The 20,488-nt window shown below is 33.1% G+C and overlaps 2 protein-coding genes and 2 non-coding genes across 4 annotated transcripts; all 4 read right to left on the bottom strand.

The window, feature by feature from the left end:
* Positions 1–5,475: 5,475 nt before the first annotated feature.
* Positions 5,476–5,547, bottom strand: TRNAD-GUC (transfer RNA aspartic acid (anticodon GUC)). The gene has a single exon. It is a non-coding gene; the product is annotated as a tRNA-Asp (tRNA).
* Positions 5,548–6,264: 717 nt separating this feature from the next.
* Positions 6,265–7,125, bottom strand: LOC121217972 (kiwellin-1). The gene has a single exon (XM_041094771.1). The coding sequence runs from the start codon at positions 6,955–6,957 to the stop codon at positions 6,391–6,393; it is 567 nt and encodes a 188-aa protein (XP_040950705.1). The 5' UTR covers positions 6,958–7,125; the 3' UTR covers positions 6,265–6,390.
* Positions 7,126–13,683: 6,558 nt separating this feature from the next.
* Positions 13,684–13,755, bottom strand: TRNAD-GUC (transfer RNA aspartic acid (anticodon GUC)). The gene has a single exon. It is a non-coding gene; the product is annotated as a tRNA-Asp (tRNA).
* A 2,189-nt stretch (positions 13,756–15,944) lies between these two features.
* LOC121217973 (kiwellin-1) lies at positions 15,945–16,704 on the bottom strand. Its single transcript, XM_041094772.1, has one exon. It carries the CDS (start codon positions 16,652–16,654, stop codon positions 16,088–16,090), a length of 567 nt encoding a protein of 188 aa, XP_040950706.1. The 5' UTR covers positions 16,655–16,704; the 3' UTR covers positions 15,945–16,087.
* Between the last annotated feature and the right edge of the window lie 3,784 nt (positions 16,705–20,488).

The following is a 20,488-nucleotide window of genomic DNA, read 5'->3' as shown; positions in this document are numbered from 1 at the left end:
TTATATAATTCATATCTCAGTGTCAGAGCATCAGATAGTCCTTATATAATTAAAGTCAAATCATAAATACATTGTGGAGGTCAGTGCTTGTGTTAGACAACACTCATGGCCTCAAAACTAAGGTCCAAATCCTATTGATATGCCACACGGCCTGGCATATGCCCATGTGCTTGCCCGTGTGGCTCACACAGCCTGACACATGCCTATGTTTTCTATCCGCGTGGTTCTAAATCATAAATAGTGAGTCACACGACTTGGGAACATGCTCGTGTGGACCAATTTTTAAATTGGAGTAAAACTCTAGCACTACAGGTACAATGGCAGCTTGCTTCGGAATCAATAAAAAAATTATCCGAACGATGAAAGTGTACATTGTCCTATATCTCATCATTAAACGAGGAGGTTGGATCAAAATCATGTTCAGGGATGAACGTACGTCCCTGAATTGTTTGATAAAAAATCGTGGCCTCCTGCTATACAAATTTAACACCATCGTATTTTGATGACAAAATCGAAGCGGTGTGGGAACGGGATCATTTACGCGTTCTCGGGGGCATTCTTTTAATTTTCGCACTTAAAGTCAATAAAAATAAACTCAATATCCAATGGAAAATAGTCAATATGTAAATTAAAAACATTAAAATGGAAATAAGAAAAAAAGTAATAATAAATAAATGAAAAGAAAATTTAAACCGTATTGATTGTTGTAGTCGAATGGATTTAATAGAGAAGTGTCGTGTTCCCTAAGCCAAAACGGTGTGATACTTGCAAAAGAAGAAAACTAAGAAAAGGTAAAGTAAAGAAAAAAGAAGAAATTGATCAATTAATCGAAGTGTAACCTCTTAAACTCGACCTAGACGTTATGGTCGAATCAGGATGGCCGCATTGGACACCTTAATTTCGAACCTACCCTAACGATAGTTAAAAACCTTCAAGTACTCCCTTTTATAATACCGTGGTTTCTATTGTTAGCTTCGCAAAATGTTCATACAGTCAAACTAGTAATGTTGCCAACACAACAATCTTTTAAGGCTCGAAACGCACATGGTTCGACCATTTACAAAACTAAAATTTTGGCTATTAAGTTAAACCTATCAGCAAACTAATTTATCAAATATAACATGAAATTTATCATTATCAAACAAATTTTACAATTTTAGGACCTACACCTTATTTTTCGCTTTCTCGCAACATCCTAGTGAATCTTCCAATTTTCCTTAATAAACCTTTATACAATCCTAAACCAAAATTTAGTATAAATTCAATCAATTTACCATTTAACCAACTCTGAATTACCCACTTATGAGTTCAAACAAATGTTCAAGTTAATAACTATTTTATGAATTCAAACTAGTTCGATTCCTTAGCATGTATCGATGCGAACTGTACGTACGATCGTTCTTCGGCTTTACGGTTGATTCGGGGTGTTTGGGTCAGCACCTAATTAAATAATATACTAAAAATAAGTAGCTAATAATGATTAAATTCCTTCACTTAATCAACCAATAACCTTTACCGTACAACTATGTCGAAACAACAATTAATTTTACGTTAATTCCACTTACGCTTCTCGATTTTTGAGTTTCGAATGCCCAAATGATCAATAACGTTTCCCCATAATTGGAATGTGTTTAATAGATGATTAGAAGGGTTCAAGAACTCAAATTATGGCTGGATTTAAAAGGGAAATATTCAAAAAACAAAACAGCCCCCTAATTTACACATATGCGTACGCACCACCACCCATGGTGGTTGAAATTTGGGCTGAATTTTAAAATGGTTTGAGACCTCATTAAAATCTGGAAAAATACCTTTAAAAACATTTAAAATATCCCGAATTCCAGATCTGGAAATTTTAGTTGTTAATTGACAAGATTATCCAATAAATTGAGGAGAAAAGAGATCTTACCCAAACTAGTTGAGAGAAACGACAATGACACCTTCTTGGCAATGTTTGGGATTGATTTTGGAGTTCAATATTTCAGATTTAAGGCTAATTTATTTTGGGGGGAAATTGAAGCAATATAGTAAAGGAGATGGTGTACAATCTTGATGCAAAAAAAGAATAAGATGGTAAAAGGAGAGGTGTAGACAACGTGAACAATGTAGGAAAAAGGGAAAAGAAAAAAAGTAAAGATAAAGAGAGGGAGAGGAGGTTAGGGACGGCTAACGTAGAAGAAAAAAGGATTCAGAGGCTGATTATTTTGATAAAAAATTGTATTTATGCTTAGGTTTACTAGGCTTGGATGGCAACCCACAAAAAAAAGAAGAGAATTTGCATAAATCAATTTATTTTGTAAGAGTTGAGACTTAAACTAGAGACCTCAAACTAACTTTCATGCTTTTACATTAAATAACTAACCATTGAGTTAATTCTTTATTTTGATATATATCTACATTTTTGTTGAGCTAAATCTGAGATGTTACACGAAGGAAATTTGAAGGGGAAATAGAGAGAAATTAATTGGGGGAAGAGTTTTTAAAGGTTTAGAATAAATGTTTTGGGGAAATAAGAGAAGGTTTAAGAGTTTTGGAGTATTTAGAGGCTTTAGGTTGCGATATCTAGAACTGGGTATCACGTGACCTAAGTTGGATATCGTGACCCAAGTTGGAACCGGGTATCACTTTTGAAATTTCAAGGGTATTGTGATATCAGGAGGTGGATATTGTGATACCACTGAAGATTTTGGTCCCTCTCGAAACTATCCAGAAAGTCGCAATATGCCCCATTGGGTATCGTAATTTCTCTGAACTAATCCCTAAAAACAAGACAAAATCATAATTTTCATCTCAATCATAAAAAATCGAACTACCAAGTCTAAAATTAAACTAATACAGTTTAAAATCCAAATCTAAATGTAGGAAATAAATGGAATCCATGCTCAAAAGATCTAATTATTTACAAATCCATGTTCAATCGCCACAGGCGGTCAATAACACCACCGAAATGGGGTTTCATCTGGATACTCTTGCGTCGGCCGCGAACACCTAAAAAATCACACCATTCCATGAAAGTTGCAAATTCGTTAGCATGATAATCTTTTGTCTCAATCACTGGGCACTTATACTCTTGGGCTGGTAAAACAGCAACATATAATAGTGTTTTAATTCGCAAGAAGAAGATATGGTAGATCAAAATTTAAAATTTTGTCCGTGATTTGGATATTTACATATACAAATATTAAGCACGAAAATTAGATTTGGGTAAAAAATTTAACTCATATAAATTATGGAAGAGTTAAGACTAGCCTAACTGAGCCAAACCCAACTCAATTTTTACTTCTATAGTATATTATATAATTTTTATCACATAAAAATTAAATTTATAATACTATAGAATACTAAAATATAAACATTAAAATATGTTGTCTTTAAAATTTAAAAAAAAAATCTGTAACGTGCCAAGTTTCTTAATATTTGAATTTTTTATTGTGTAAAGTAAATCGATCTGGCTCAATGGTTAAGTGTTCTAGATGTGTGTTTGAGATCTTGTATATGTTTCCTTCTACTTAAATTTTTGTTATTTTTATTCGTATATCTAACTAGTCACACCTAGTTTATCTATATTCTTTGTTTAATTGTTAACAAGAATGAGGTTGTTGGTTCAGTGGTAAAGTCTTAGGTTACCCTTAGTTTCCAAGTTTGAATCTTGTTTTGTACAAAAGTGGAATTATTTGTGCTCCTCGCGCATGAGTACCATGACATCGTGCACCTTGCCTACTTATTATCTTATCTACAATTTCAAAGTTGTATGAATGAGCTTAGGTTTAATGAAAAATCCTAAAGCTAGAGTTTTATCAGAGTTTAAAGAATGTTTAATTTGCTACCGTCTCTAGAGGTAAATAGTTGTACTAAAGTAACTAATGTAAAAGTATCTAAAGCATATCTAAAGTTCGAAGATTCTTACTTGAATTGGCGGCAAAGTCTTGGTTTCACTTTACGAAAATTAAAATATCAATTTTTGTAAAAATTCCAAATAAATCAAAAAAATTTTTGAAAATTTTGAATCCAAAATTTCACAGCCCAAGTTTTAAACATTTATTTTTTGATTACATGTCGGGCTCTGGTTGTCAGACAATTATTTTAAATGGCAATTCACGAAAGGAACGATAGTGTTAACATAATGAAAGTTGAAATGACACTTCTGAAGTGCCAAAAAAAGAAAAGTGTTAACATAAAGTTGCCATGACTTCAATGAAATTAAAATTAGATTGAGAAAATAATATATTTAATTTAATTTAATTTAATTAATTACAAAGAATAAATAATATTTTGGACATAGCATAATATATTTATTAGGTTTGAATAAATTATATAAGTTGGTTTAAAGATCAGATAGCACATATAATTGGCCCAATACACGAGGAGACCCAACAAGCCTAAGTAAATTGCAAAGGATGGCAAACTCTAGTCTCAGATTAGGATTTCCACGAATAGTGTTATCACCACCCCTATTGTATACTCCAAGTAGGATTTGAATTTTCCTGTTTAACTGTAATTTAGTACGTTGAAACTTGACCATTTGATTACAAACAATAATTATGGACCATGTTGATCCATATGATGATCCTATAAGGATCCTCAAAATTCATGAAAAAAACAAAAAATAATATTGAATATACAAGAGTAAAACACTAGGGCTGTACTCAAACAATGAGAAGCGCAAGCTCTACTTGACATTTGTTGTTCAAAACTCCACTCTTGCTCAATCAAATACTATTTTAGAAGTTTTAACTCTATTTAAGCTCTATTAAAGTAAGCTCGTTCACCTGATTTACATATTTTAGCTTCAATTCAAACTCATTCCATATAATACAGAGACCTCTTAGGTACATTAACCCTAAAGAAACCTAGTTCATTTGATAATTCAAGCTGCACAAACTTGAGTTTGGCTCGATAATCCCTTAATCGAAGTTGAATTTTCTTTTCGAATTTAACTCAAGCAACTTTCGAGCACACGTGCATCATTTACACCTCTATAAAACAAACCAAATCAAGCACTCATCTAAATTCAAGTACTAAGAATTTCTCCAAATAAGAAGTAAGAATAGAGCTAACGATGAAGATTAATTTATAACATAATTTACAACTCAAAATACATAATATATATATATGACTTTTACATTAATAGTAACAAAAACTTTAACTGAGATTCTTATTAAAGGATCTAGGAGACTTGGTTTTTAATCTAGGGGTGGAAGCATAGGCTGTTGATGCAAAGTGTTGTTGAAGCATAGGGTTGCTTGCTTAATAGACGCCAGTGATTGAAGTTGATCACATAAACAAACTTAATTGAAAGAGTTCAAACATGAAATAAAATTTTACAAGTAAAACTCTGAATTAAGCGTGAGTGCCGCAGCTTTAACAATCTTGCTTTTCACTGTCCCAAAAGGCTCCAAATAAGCATTTAGGGAAGTAGATTATCTGATTGCATCACTAAAAAAAGCTAGAAAGATTAAAAAAAAAAGAAATAATCGCCGTTGCCGGGGATCGAACCCGGGTCACCCGCGTGACAGGCGGGAATACTTACCACTATACTACAACGACTTACTTGATGGTACTGTTCAATTTATTTTAATTGTTGTAACTTTCCAAATATGGCCGCAAAGGGACAAAAGAAGCCAAGGGAGGACAATATTTAGAGTAGTTTTAGTTGTTCAACGAAGAGCTTTGACTGGTAACAAACTAGATACGTAGATTGATTGGTGAGAGTTCAACCTCCACATTTGTAAATTCTCTCCTTAGTTGATTCTTCCCAGTCTTTATCAAATAGGAGAAAATTTTTTTTTTCTTTGTTCACGGTCATAGCAGCTTTCAATATTTGATTCGGTTGCTTTCTTGAATTATCATCGAGACTGCTTGTCGGCACATATGGTGTTTTTTGAAAGCAGGCTGATCCATCAACATCTGCGACTATAATCCCTTCACCCAAAACCCTGTGCTGGTGAAACAAAAACTCCACTAATCGTTTTTCTTTAGATCTTACATACAACGTACATGTGTGCACAGAAATACTAAGATATAATCTTCCAAAGACTTTTCAAATATATGAAAATCTTGAAAAAGAAAAGCATATCTATGTCCAGCCCTGGTGACTAAATCCGAGTAAGGTAAATTTTTTGATAAATTAAGGCAACCATGAACTAGCAGTGTTAGTTCTTACCAGAAACATGTTACCTAGTTTACGTAGGATGAGAAGATTGATGAATATTACCCGCAAGTAAGAAGTAAGGATACAGCAGATAATGAAGATTTAAAACATAGTTTACGGCTCAAAATACATAATATATACATAAATTTTACATTAATAGTAACATAAATGTTAACTAAGATGCACAAGAAATCTTTACTCTAGTACATACATTATAAATATAAACATGGATCAAGTGATTAATCAGTATCAGACCAGTAGATATCCATCTCGCCCCAGTCGCTCTCAGGCACTCCAAGAGCCTTCCAAACTGCTTTCGAGGCATCAACAATGTTGTTAGGGCAAGGGGGCTGATAATCATGGTCCGAATCGCATCCCATAGTAGAATCGCATTCATCCACAACTTTAGCCCTCACAGATTTTCCCTTGCCATGGATGTTGATATAATTCAAACACCTCTTTCCGTTGTTATACCACCATGTAGAAAGTGCCACCACAGGGTCATCATCGGAGTGGTACTGGTTGTCACATTCAGATGGTGCACCGCCGTCTCCATCTGGCTCAAAGCTGTTAAGCGTCAGTGTTGCTTTCGTTTGGCTTGATACAGGGGGTGAACATTTGTATGTCGTGTACCACTTGCCATCCTTGCAACAATCAGAATCATTTTCCTGGTTGCATTGCCCGGGTGGAGGGGTTTTCCCTTTGATCTTGCCACTAGGGCTGCACGTCTGTGCTTCAACACTAAGAAAAAGAAGAAGAATGCAAAGGAGAGGGAAGACAGTCGAACAAATTACTTGCTTCTTCATTTTTATCTTCTTTAAGTCACTTCTGTTTAGATGTTTTAGTGCAGAAAACTTCTAGTGGGAAAAGCAATATATAGAGATCTTAGCAATGAGTAATTTAAAATATTGGTCTTTCACTATGAAAATTTATGATGGACTGAAGCTGATAAAATTGTATTTTATCATTTACCCAAATTTTGTAATATATTTATCATTCAGAAGCATCTATGTGGGAGGTTCCTGCAGGCTTGGTTCACTTTTAGTTTATTTTTCTTAAATTTCTTATGGCAGCTACTTGTTGATGAAGATCAAAGGGGCTTTAGATTATACTTGTCAACAAATCATTTTACTGGCTGATGCCTAAATTGGGTGGATTTGAAGATGGTTACACTTAGCTTTTCATTTTCCATAAAAGTTTTGCAACGAAAATTATTTTCTATACATACATTACAAGTATACTTCTTTAAAATATCTTTAAATATATGTACATATAAAAATCATATTCCTGATATCCGGTCCCAATAGTAGTGATAGAATTTCTATCTCAAATTACGTTCACAGGAAAGAACCAAGGCGAAAGAGCCAAAGCAGGAGCAATAAGTATATAAACCTTAACAAAGTACCTTTCCTAGTTAAAGCAGCAGCATATAATATTGTTTTAATTGGAAGACCAAAATTTGCAATTTGGTCCGGAATGTGCGTATAAAAATATTAAGCACCAAAATTAGATTTGGGTAAAAATTTTAACTCAATAATTTCTGGACCAGAAACCCAATTCAACTTTAGTTGTATAATATATTATATAATTTATTTCATATAAAAATTTAATTTATAATAGTATACAAATACTATAGTATAAACATTAAAATATGTTGTCTTTAAAATTAAAATAAAATCATTTTAAAACGTTAAATTAAAATAAATTTTTTTTTGTAAAACAATTTGCATACTTAAACATACTCGAATTTAGTTTTTGATTATGTGTCAAGCTCTAGTGGACTCAGACAATTATTTCAAACGACAATTTTTTGGGGACAAATTTTTATTTTAAGGCCTTTTAGTAGGATGAAATTCTCTAAGAATGGCATCTGTGTCAACATTTGTGAAATTGTTCAAGTCAAGAGACAATAGGTCGTCTCTTTCATAGCACGGTACGCCATGGTACTCGCAAATGGCGGCACAGGAAATATCCATGTTAGCATGCCTGACGTATAGTCGGTCATGCGTACCAATTTTGAAATTGGAGTAAAACTCTAGCACTACAGGTACAATGCCAGCTTGCTTCCCAAGCAAGCAAAAATTGTCCCAACGATGAAAGTGTACATCATCCTATATCTCATCATTAAATGATGAGGCTAGATCAAAATCATGTTCAGGGATGAAAGTATGTCCCTAAATTGTTTGATAAAAATTTGCAGCCTCTTGCTATGCAAATTTAACACCATCGTATTTCAACGAAAAAATCGAGGCGGTGTGGGAACGAGATCGTTTACGCATTCTCAGGGGCATTCTTTTAATTTTCGCACTTAAAGCCAATAAAAACAAACTCAATATCCAATGGAATGCAGTCAATACTAAAATTAAAAACTTTAAATTGGAAATAAGAAAAACAGAAATAATAAATAAAGGAAAAGAAAACTTAAACTGTATTGATTGTTGTAGTCAAATGGATTGAATCGAGAAGTGTCGTGTTCCCCAATCCAAAATGGTGTGATACTTGCAAAAGAAGAAAACTAACCAAAGGTAAAGTAAAAAAAAAAGAAGAGGAAATTGATCAATGAATCCAAGTGTAACCTCCTAAAGTCGACCTAGAAGTCATGGTCGAATCGGGAAAGCTGCATTGGACACCTTAATGTCAAAGCTACCCTAATGATATTTAAAAACCTTCAAGTACTCCCTTTTATAAAACCATGGTTTCTATTGTTAGCTTTGGAAAAATGTCCATTTACTTTGTCCAACCATGTTTAGGTTGAATTGGTGAATTCAGTGAATTTTTAAAAAAACCTAACTATCGGCGTTGCCTTCGAAAAATCATTTTGTTATCTTCTTAGCAGGGGAAATGTACCATTACTAGTCAAATTATTAATTTAGTCATATATCATGCATAGTCCATTTCAAAATATTTATAAAATACCGTGTCTCTATACCAAATATGCATGTCGTGCATGCATAAAAAACCCCAAAATCTCAAACAGTCCCAAACCATAGTTTAAAGAAACTTTACAATCTAAAATCAAATAATAATAATAAAATAAGCCTAAAATATAATTAACTTAAAATAATTTGACGAAGTAAAGTCCGAGGCCGGCCGTACGTCCGCATGCCAATTCCAATCCTAAGTTCCATCATTAGCTGAGAAGTTGAGGTAATGATGTGAGCTTAACAAGCTTAGAGTGAGATTAAACAAGCAAGTATTAAGCATTAATACAATCAATTTCATAGAGGAAGCAATAGCACAATCAAACATTACCAATAATAATTTCAAATGCACATGATCGGGAAAAATGCACATGTGAGATCCTACCCATACCATCCGCTACACACCACGAGTTCCCCAGAACCCGTTTGCCAAACTCTAATGTATGTGAGCAAAGCTCAATGTGGTAAAACCACCAATAATCAATAATGCATTGAAACTGCCAAATAAATAATGCGATATAATTGCCAATCCCTTCGGTACTCCAACAGCAGTGCACTGACTACAAATATATGCGGGCTTATTATGCTGTCGGTACTCCGCGGAACTCCTCCGTCAACCACAAAATCCCATCCCAATGCACATGCAATATGTCATACAAATTCATACATAATCATATTTCAATACTTTTTACATTTATTCGACATGTTCAACATGTCCTCAATAATCACGTACTTTCAGTAAAAGGAAGCAGTGTTCCAATTTTCAAATTACCATTCAGATGGTATCTATCAATAGCGTTCAATTCACATACTTTACGAATTTCACTGTGTAGCAATAGCCACCTCACGTATATATATCATAGTAATATTTCATGCATTTAAATCATGCATAAACCTAATATCTCAACATTTCGTACCATTCAATCAAACATTCTCATATCACGTAATATAATTATACATAACAATCTCAATTACACATTCATATAGTCAAGCTAGATTTGTTGCCAACACAACAATCTTTTAAGGCTCGAAAAGCACCTGGTTCAGGCACTCACAAAACTAAAATTTTGGCTATTAACTCAAACCAATAAGAAAGTTAATTTATCAACTATAGCATGACATTTATCATTATCAAACAAATTTTACAAGTTTATGACCCACACCTTATTTTTTCGCTTTCTCGCAACACCATAGTGAATCTTCCAATTTTCCTTAATAAACCTTTATACGATCCTAAACCAAAATTCAGTCTAAATTCAATCAATTTACCATTTAACCAACTTTGAATTACCCACTTATGGGTTCAAACCAATTTTCAAATTAATAACTATTTTATGAATTCAAACTAGTTCGATTGCTTACAATGTATCTATGCAAACTGTACGTATGATCATTCTTCGGCTTTACGGTTGATTCGGGGTGTTTGGGTCAGCACCTAATTCAATAATATACTGGAAAATAAGTAGCTAATAATGATTAAATTCCTTCACTTAATCAACCAATAAACTTTACCGTACAACTACGTCGAAACAACAATTAATTTTACGCTTAATTGCGCTTACGCTTCCCGATTTGTGAGTTTAGAATGCCCAAACAATCAAGAACATTTCCCCCCAATTGACATGAGTTTAATAGTTTATTATGAGGGTTCAAGAACTCAAATTACGCCTAGAATTAAATGGGAAAGATTCAAGAGACAAAATAGCCCCCTATTCTACACATATGCGCACGCAAGACCACCTATGGTGGTTGAAATTGGGGCTGAATTTTAAAATGTTCTGAGACCTCATTAAAATCTGGAAAAATACCTTTTTGAAATATTTAAAGTCTCCCAGATTCCAGATTTAGAAATTTTGATTTTTAATTGACAAAATTAACAAAGAAATTGAGGAGAAAAGAGATCTTACCCAAGTTTGTTGAGAGAAATGACAATGACACCTTCTTGGCAATGTTTGGGATCAATTTTGGAGTTCAATATTTCAAATTTAGGGCTGATTTATTTGGGGGGAAATTGAAGCAATATAGTAAAGGATATGATGCACAATCTTGATGCAAAAAGAAGAAGAAGAAGATGGTAAAAGGGGAGATGTAGGCAACGGCAACAATGGAGGGAAAAGGGAGAAGAAAAAATATAAAAATGAAGAGAGGGAGAAGGGGGTAGGGACGGCTAAGGTAGAGGAAAATAGGATTCAAAGGCTGATTATTTTGATAAAAAATTGTATTTATACCTAAGTTTATTAGGGTTGGGTGGCAACACATAAAAAGAAGAAGATAATTTACAAAAATCAATTGATTTTGTAAGAGTTGAGACTTAAACTTGAGACCTCCAACTAAATTTCATGCTTTTACATTAAATAACTAACCATTGAGTTAATTCCTTATTTTTGATATATTTCTACATTTTTGTGAAGCTAAATCTGGGATGTTACACAAAGGAAATTTGAAGGGGAGATTGAGAGAAATTGACAGGGGGAAGAGTTTTTAAGGGTTTAGAATGAATGTTTTCGAAAAATAGGAGAAGGTTTAAGAGTTTTGGATTATTTAGAGGCTTTAAGCCTCCAAAGCGCACGAGTTACGATATCTGGAATCGGGTATCACGTGACCCAAGTTGGATATCGTGATATCCCCTATTTCGATCCCTGATCTTCGTGTCTGCCTTAGGTGTCGCGATACCACTGTGTAAATAAAAAAATTACTTTTGAAATTTCAAGGGTATTGCGATATCAGGAGGTGGATATTGTGATACCACTGAAGATTTTTGGTCCCTCTCGAAACTGTCCAGAAAGTCACAATATGCCCCATTGGATATCGCAATTTCACTGAACTAATCCCTAAAAACATGAGAAAATCATCAATTTTCATCTCAATCATAAAAAATCCGACCTACCAAGTCTAAAATTAAACTAATACAATTTAAAATCCAAATCTAAATGTAGGAAATAAATGGAATCCATGCTCAAAAGATCTAATTATTTACAAATCCATGTTCAATCGCCACAAGCGGTCAATAACACCACCAAAATGGGGTTTCATCGGTGTCCTCGACACACGAACACGTCTTTTGTTCAACGCGGGACTTGAGCCTCTTGAGAGTCGTATCTTCTTCCTTATCCTTAATCGTTTGTGGATACTCTTGTGTCGGCCGCTAACACCTAAAAAATCACACCATTCCATGAAAGTTGCAAATTCGTTAGCATGATAATCTTTTGTCTCAATCACTGGGCACTTATACTCTTGTGATGGTAAAGCGGGAACATATAATATTGTTTTAATTCGCTGGAAAAAGATATGTTAGACCAAAAGTAAAATTTTTTTCCGTAATTTGGAAATTTGCATATAAAAATATTTAGCGCGAAAATTAGATTTGGGCAAAAAATTTAACTCATATAAATTATAGAAGAGGTAAGACTGGCCTAACTGAGCCAAACCCAACTCAATTTTTAGTTCTGTAGTGTATTATATAATTTATATCATATAAAAATTAAATTTGTAATACTATACAATACTATAAATAAATATTAAAATATGTTGTCTTTAAAATTAAAAAAAAACTGCAACGCCCCAAGTTTCTTAATATATGAATTGTTTATTGTGTAAAGTAAATCGATTTGGCTCAATGGCTAAGTGTTCTAGATGTGTGTTTGAGATCTTGCTTATGTTTCCTTCTAATTAAATTTTTGTTATTTTTATCCCTATATCCAGCTAGTCATATCTAGTTTATCTGTAATGTTTGTTTAATTGTTAACAAGAATGAGGGTGTTAGTATAGTGGTAAGGTCTTAGATTACCCTTAGTTTCCAAGTTTGAATCTTGTTTTGTACAAAAGTGAAATTATTTGTGCTCCTCGCGCATGAGTACCATGACATCGTGCACCTTGCGTACTCATTATCTTATCTACAATTTCAGAATTTTATGAATTAGCTTAAGTTTAATGAAAAATCCCAAATCTAGAGTTTTATTAGAGTTTAGAGAATGTTTGATTTGCTACCGTCTCTAGAGGTAAATAGTTTTACTAAAGTAACTAATGTAAAAGTATCTAAAGCGTATCTAAAGTTTGAAGTTTCTTACTTGAATCGGCGCCAAAGTCTTGGTTTCACTTTACGAAAATTAAAATATCAGTTTTCATAAAAAATCGGAATAATTCAAAAAAGTTTTTAAACATTTTGAACCCAAAATTTCACAGCCTGAGTTTTAAACATTTATTTTTTGATTACGTGTCAGGCTCTGGTTGACTCAGACAACTATTTTAAACGGCAATTCACGGAAGGAACGATAGTGTTAACATAATGAAAGTTCAAATGACACTTCTGAGAAAAAAAGAAAAGTTTTAAGTACATAAATTGAAAAAGCGTTATAGTTTGGAGACCATTATTTAGTTTAAGGCTTTTTTAGTAATTTCGTTCATCTTTTCTAGCAAATTTCTCTCATTTTCTTCCTTAATTGACACCAGTCATTGAAGTTAATTGAAACAGTTGAAAACATGAAATGAAGTTTTAAAAGTAAAACTCTGAATTAAGCTCAAACTGCTTTCACTGTTCCAAAAGGCTCCGAATAGACATTTAGGGAAGTTAAATTTTCATTCAAGTTTGACAAAAAAAAGGTCTTCTTAAAACGCCGTTGCCGGGGATCGAACCCGGGTCACCCGCGTGACAGGCGGGAATACTCACCACTATACTACAACGACTTGGTGATCAGGTTTTAAAATTCATTTTACTCTTTGGAACATGCCAAATTTGGTCGCAAAAGAAGCAAAGAAGAGACCGTAGATTAATCGGTCGTTTTAGTTTATTTAGAGTTCAACCTCAACATTTGTATATTATCTCCTTTGTTTGTTCTTCATGATCTATACAAAATAGGATGAAAAGTCATGACAAAACTGTGAAGTGCTAAAAATTATGGTGGACCGCTAAAATTGATGACTTATGATACAGCTGATAATATGGTATTTTATCATTTACCCAAGTTTTGTAATGTATTTATCATTCAGAAGCATCTTTGTGGGAGGTTCCTGCAGGTTGGATTCACTTATTTATTTTTTATATATTATGGCAGCAATTTGTTGATAAAGATGAAATGGGTTGGTTTGGAGACAAGAGGCCTTATATTAGTTATACTTGTCAACAGAACATTTTATTGGCTGACGCCTAAATTGGAGGGATTTGAAGATGGTTACATTGTGCTTTTTCATTTTTCATATAATTTTGGCATACAAAATTATATTCTATACATATTTCAACACGTACTTCTTTGAAATAACTCTAAAAAAAATATATTTGGTGTTTGAAATTTTATTAAATAAATATCTCTAAATTAGAATATTAGTTTTTCTATTAAATAAATATTATTTGTTTTCTACTAATTCAATCAAGATTCTCCCGTCTCTCCCTATAGATAGATGACACTGGTAGAGCTATAAACACAACAGTTCATGTAAGTTTTCAAGTTTATTAGTCCGCCAAAAAATAGTGAGAATTTATTTTCTAAGTATAAATTCTATTTTCTGAGAATAACAATTCCGTCGGCTTCTATTAAGAGAGAATTACTATCCTACTGAATGTAATAAATCGTTTCTGGTAAAAATCTCAGTCTCGCACTGCAACTGTTTGATTACACTCTCATTGAATTCATTCTTCAAATCATTAATGAATGATTCCCTTCCATAATCTTAATGTAAAAAATCAGAGAAAAATATGATGTATAACAAATGATGTGAAATACGATTAAAAGATATAAAGTAAAACTAAGAAAAAAATTTAAAATAGGAAAAAACAGGTTAAAAAACCTTAAACTTCCAATTATTTGATTTATAATTCTTTGTGTTGTTTCAGCATTAATGCTATTTAGAGGCTTGCATACATGCATAAAATGGAAGGAATAAAAGTGGACTTTGAATATTGATTATATTTGTATTTTTCTATTACCTTTTAGGTTGACATTAAAATGTATATATGTTTTATGGAATGTATTTATTAGATGTTTATTTACTAAATTTGGAAAAGTTGTGGAAAAAATAGGAGGGGAAATATTTGATACACTGCGACTAGAGATTTTAGACTCCGCCCGTAAGGTTAGGGGTTGACAAATGTCCTACAAGAATATAATAAAATATTTAAAAAAACATTTTAAAAAAAAGAAACACATAACAATTTTTTAAGGTTGCTTGTGGAATAAAAAAAAATATTTCGCCAATGTACCAAATACTAACCCATAATATACACCTAAATTTTTTTTTGATAAATTAAGGCAACCATGAACTAGCAGTGTTAGTTCTTACCAGAAACATGTTACCTAGTTCTCGTAGGATGAGACCCGCAAGTCATGACCTATGAAAACATGGAAGAGTAACAGTTAAAAAGACAATGAACTTTATACCCATATGCCATTTGATTTATGGATATAAGCTCCCTGGTTGTTGAGATTATTCATGCTGGAGCTCTACTCAAAATTCATTGCTTGAAATATGGCTCCAATTTGGTCGAATATTATTCTAGACGCTCCAACTCGGCTCGTGGTAAAATCAAACTATTTAAGCTTGGTTAGAAAAAGTATTTACATATTCGAGCTTAAATTTGAACCCGTTTCGTATACGACATAGTAATCTAATATTAAAAATATTGAAAATGTATTATTAATAAAAAAAACTCGATCGAGCTCGCGAGCTGCTCAAATCAAGTAATAAGGTACTCAAACATGGCTCACTTGATAACTCAAGCTGCGCATGCTTGAAACGATTTCGAATTTCTTTCGAATAACATGCGAGCACAAGTGCCTTGTTTATACCCCTATCGAACGCCTACCAAATCCAACACTCATCTGATTTCGAGAATCCACTAAGAATTTCTCCAATTAAGAAGTAAGGATAGAGCAGATAATGAAGATTTAAAACATAGTTTATGGCTCAAAATACATAATATATACATAAATTTTACATTAATAGTAACATAAATGTTAACTAAGACGCACAAGAAATCTTTACTCTAGTACATACATTATAAATAAAAATATGGATCAAGTGATTAATCAGTATCAGACCAGTAGATATCCATCCCGCCCCAGTCGCTCTCAGGCACTCCAAGAGCCTTCCAAACTGCTTTCGAGGCATCAACAATGTTGTTAGGGCAAGGGGGCTGATAATCATGGTCCGAATCGCATCCCATAGTAGAATCGCATTCATCCACAACTTTAGCCCTCACAGATCTTCCATTGCCATGGATGTTGATATAATTCAAACACCTCTTTCCGTTGTTATACCACCCTGTAGAAAGTGCCACCACAGGGTCATCATCGGAGTGGTACTGGTTGTCACATTCAGATGGTGCACCACCGTCTCCATCTGGCTCAAAGCTGTTAAGCGTCAGTGTTGCTTTCGTTTGGCTTGATACAGGGGGTGAACATTTGTATGTCGTGTACCACTTGCCATCCTTGCAACAATCAGAATCATTTTCCTGGTTGCATTGCCCTGGTGGAGGGGTTTTCCCTTTGATCTTGCCACTAGGGCTGCACGTCTGTGCTTCAACACTAAGAAAAAGAAGAAGAATGCAAAGGAGAGGAAAGACAGTCGAACAAATTACTTGCTTCTTCATTTTTATCTTCTTTAAGTCACTTCTGTTTAGATGTTTTAGTGCAGAAAACTTCAAGTGGTAAAAGCAATATATAGAGATCTTAGCAATGAGTAATTTAAAATATTGGTCTTTCACTATGAAAATTTATGATGGACTGAAGCTGATAAAATTGTATTTTATCATTTACCCAAATTTTGTAATATATTTATCATTCAGAAGCATCTATGTGGGAGGTTCCTGCAGGTTTGGTTCACTTTTAGTTTATTTTTCTTAAAATTTCTTATGGCAGCTATTTGTTGATGAAGATCAAAGGGGCTTTAGATTATACTTGTCAGCAAATCATTTTACTGGCTGATGCCTAAATTGGATGGATTTGAAGATGGTTACACTTAGCTTTTCATTTTCCATAAGAGTTTTGCAATGAAAATTATTTTCTATACATACATTACACGTATACTTCTTTACAATATTTATATATTGTAGTGTTAGAATTTCTGTCTCAAATTCCGTTCACAGGAAAGAACCAAGGCGAAAGAGCCAAAGGAGGAGCGATAAGTATATAAACCTTGACAAAGTAACTTTCCTAGTTAAAGCAGCAGCATATAATATTGTTTTAATTGGCAGACCAGAATTTGAAATTTGGTCCGAAATGTGCATATAAAAATATTAAGCACCAAAATTAGATTTGGGTAAAAAATTTAACTCAATAATTTCTGGACCAGAAACCCAATTCAACTTTTAGTTTTATAATATATTATATAATTTATTTCATATAAAAATTTAATTTATAATAGTATACAATTCTATAGTATAAACATTAAAATATGTTGTCTTTAATATTAAAATAAAATCACTTTAAAACGTTAAATAAAAATAAAATATTTTTTTGTCAAACAATTTGCATACTAAAACATACTCGAATTTAGTTTTTGATTACGTGTCAGGCTCTGGTTGACTCAGACAATTATTTCAAACGGCAATCCACGGAAGGACCAATAATGTTAACATAATGAAAGTTCAAGTAGAACTTCTGACAAAAAAGGAAAATTTTGAAGTACATATGTTGAAAAAGCGCTACAGTTTGGGGACCATTTTTTATTTTAAGGCTTTTTAGTAGGATGAAATTCTCTAAGAACGGCATCTGTGTCAACATTTGTGAAATTGTTCAAGTCAAGAGACAATCCGTCGTCTCTTTCATAGCACGGTACGCCATAGTACTTGCAAATGGCGGCACAAGAAATATCAATGTTAGCATGCCTGACGTATACTCGGTCATACGTACCAATTTTTAAATTGGATTAAAACTCTAGCACAACATGTAATACCCTAAACCTGGCCTAAACGTCCAGACCAAGTCCAGTGAGTTACATTGTCGGTATTAGGAAAACTGCATTTATAAACACAGCCAAAATGAAATCATTCAACATTTTATAACTAACACAAAAATTAACTAACTATTTAATCTTCCCAACCATCATACTATCAGAGAAAGCTGTGATTACTAATGGTAAGATTTAAAGTAAAGATAATCGAAAGCTTGAGAGCCACCTGAAATCCAATTAACAACGAAATGATTTGTGAACCCAATGCATAAAAGATGTACATTCAATTAAAGTAGATTTATAAGATAATTCTCAAATCCTAAGATTCAGCTAGATAACAGAAGCAATTCTAGTTTCAGGTATAGAACAGATCAGATACATATGCAGTTTTTCCTAGCCCCATCTGCTACACACCATCTCCGATCATCCCAACACACCATTAAAGGCGTTTAATGCCCAACCAACCCTGTCAAAACCATTTTTTGAAAACAAAAATTAGTAGTCGACTTAAAAATAAAAATTAGAGTCGCTACCGATCTTTTATTGATGTGTGATCGGACCACTTTGAAAACAATTATAGGTCTACGAACTTTGAGAAAATAGGCTCGGGAGTCAATTACACACGAGGACGGGTTAGCACATTTATAACACCCAATATTGGTACCGAATTGATTGTTTAATTTCTTAGTGTCAAAAATTTGAAATGATTTCAAAATACAATCCTTTTAACTTGGAATAAATTGAATTACATGATAAGACACTCTTATTTCAAAGAAATAAAATGCTAAACCTAGTGAGTTAGGGCGCAACATTTTTAATCTTCAAAATTAAGTTTATCTTTTAACTCTTTAAAACCTATGCATTTTGAGAATGATATCTGGTTATTTGGGTCAAATGAAAAATCAAAACCCAGTAAGTTAGGGTTCAGTTTCCCAAAATTCCTAAATACCGAATATTGCCTTTATTGATAACACTCTAGAATAATGTATTTTTATTTATTAATTATATATTTATTCTGAGTATGATCCTGCTAATTTGAGCTATTTATGATATTTTATCTCATACGGACTAAATTTGAGGCAAAAGTAAAATTAAGGGCCAAAAGTGTGAATTTAGAAATAAAATGGGCCGATGTGTGACACAAGGAAAAGTTGGTGCCAAAAGTGCAAGCATGGAGGACACAAGGGTTGAAATGCAAAAAGAAGAGATTTTATTCTATTAAAACTCTATTTTAATTATATTAGGATAATTAATATTGAGATAATTATTAAGGATTATTTTTGGCATTTTATTTTATTTATCTTTATTTATCTTCAATTAAATGAATTTATCTTTTAAGAATTTAAGTAGGATTAGACTATCTCCCCTAGCACTATAAATATGGGGTGAAGTGACTCAAAAGAGATCCATCTTTTATTTAATTCCTGTAAACACTCTCTCCCCAAAAGTCTAAGCTTTTGTTCTTCTCATATTTCTTTTCAATAAAATCTCCATTTTTATTTTATTTATTTTCTTTTCCACCACAACCATGAGCCACTAAACCATCTAGCCAAAAGTTGTCAAAAATCCCCAAAAGGGCTCATGAGGCTTAGAATCCGTACTTTGCCTTCTAAACTAGTATTCATTGTTTCTCTGCACTATGGGCTGACCTTCCGTCCATGTCCCTTAAGAAGTAAGCTTTTCAACGTATGCAAAGGCGGCCGCTTTGTATGTTTTGGGAAGGTTGCACAGTCGGTTCGTTAGCTTACTGCGTCAGAGGTTGGCGAGCCCAAGAGACAAAATGGCGTGGGATTCGCAGTTGAGAATCGTTGATCTAGCATAAGACGATCCCACTGAAGCGATTGTTGGCTAGAGTCAGGTTCCACCAAATCATAAGTCTAAATCCTTGGAGCTAGTGGTTGGAGGCTGGAATTTCCCATAAGAATTTCCTTTCTCTCAACTCTATTTTTAATTTCTCAAATTTTCGATTCAATATTCTTAATTATGTTTTTATTTTATTTTTGTTTCCAGATCCAAGCCTTTAATTCTGTTTTTTTTTATTTTCAGGAACGCAGGCTTCTTAGGCAAGATTCTGTCTGAGATTTCACAGAACAAGATATTGTGCAAATCCAGTCCCTGTGGATTTGACCCTACTTCCCTTTTACTATTCTTTTTCATTATTTACTAGGGATAGGATATTTTTGGTGCTTTCAACGACCGCATCAAATTTTGGCGCCATTGACGGGGACTGGCAACGTACTAATCTTGTTTTTTGTTTCTTATGACCAGATCTGCTCCAGGTACTCTTGCGTTCGATTCAAAAATTGAGAAGACTGCTAGAACCAATCGCATCCCATAGTATTTCAAAATTCTTAAATAACAAATACTGCATTTATTTTTAAAAGTCCTTAGTTCGAGGTAGTAAAACGTCATATCCAGTGAGTTAGGATCCAACATTTTAAAATCCCGAAAGGCTTTATTTCAAAATTATATGGTTTTATTATAAAATAAATACTTGGCTATCTAAATTCATCGAAAATAATTGAAGCCAGTA

This window comes from Gossypium hirsutum, chromosome D05, assembly GCF_007990345.1.
Source record: "Gossypium hirsutum isolate 1008001.06 chromosome D05, Gossypium_hirsutum_v2.1, whole genome shotgun sequence".
NCBI classification, from domain to species: Eukaryota; Viridiplantae; Streptophyta; class Magnoliopsida; order Malvales; family Malvaceae; genus Gossypium; species Gossypium hirsutum.
This window is presented reverse-complemented; position numbering and strand designations above follow the sequence as displayed.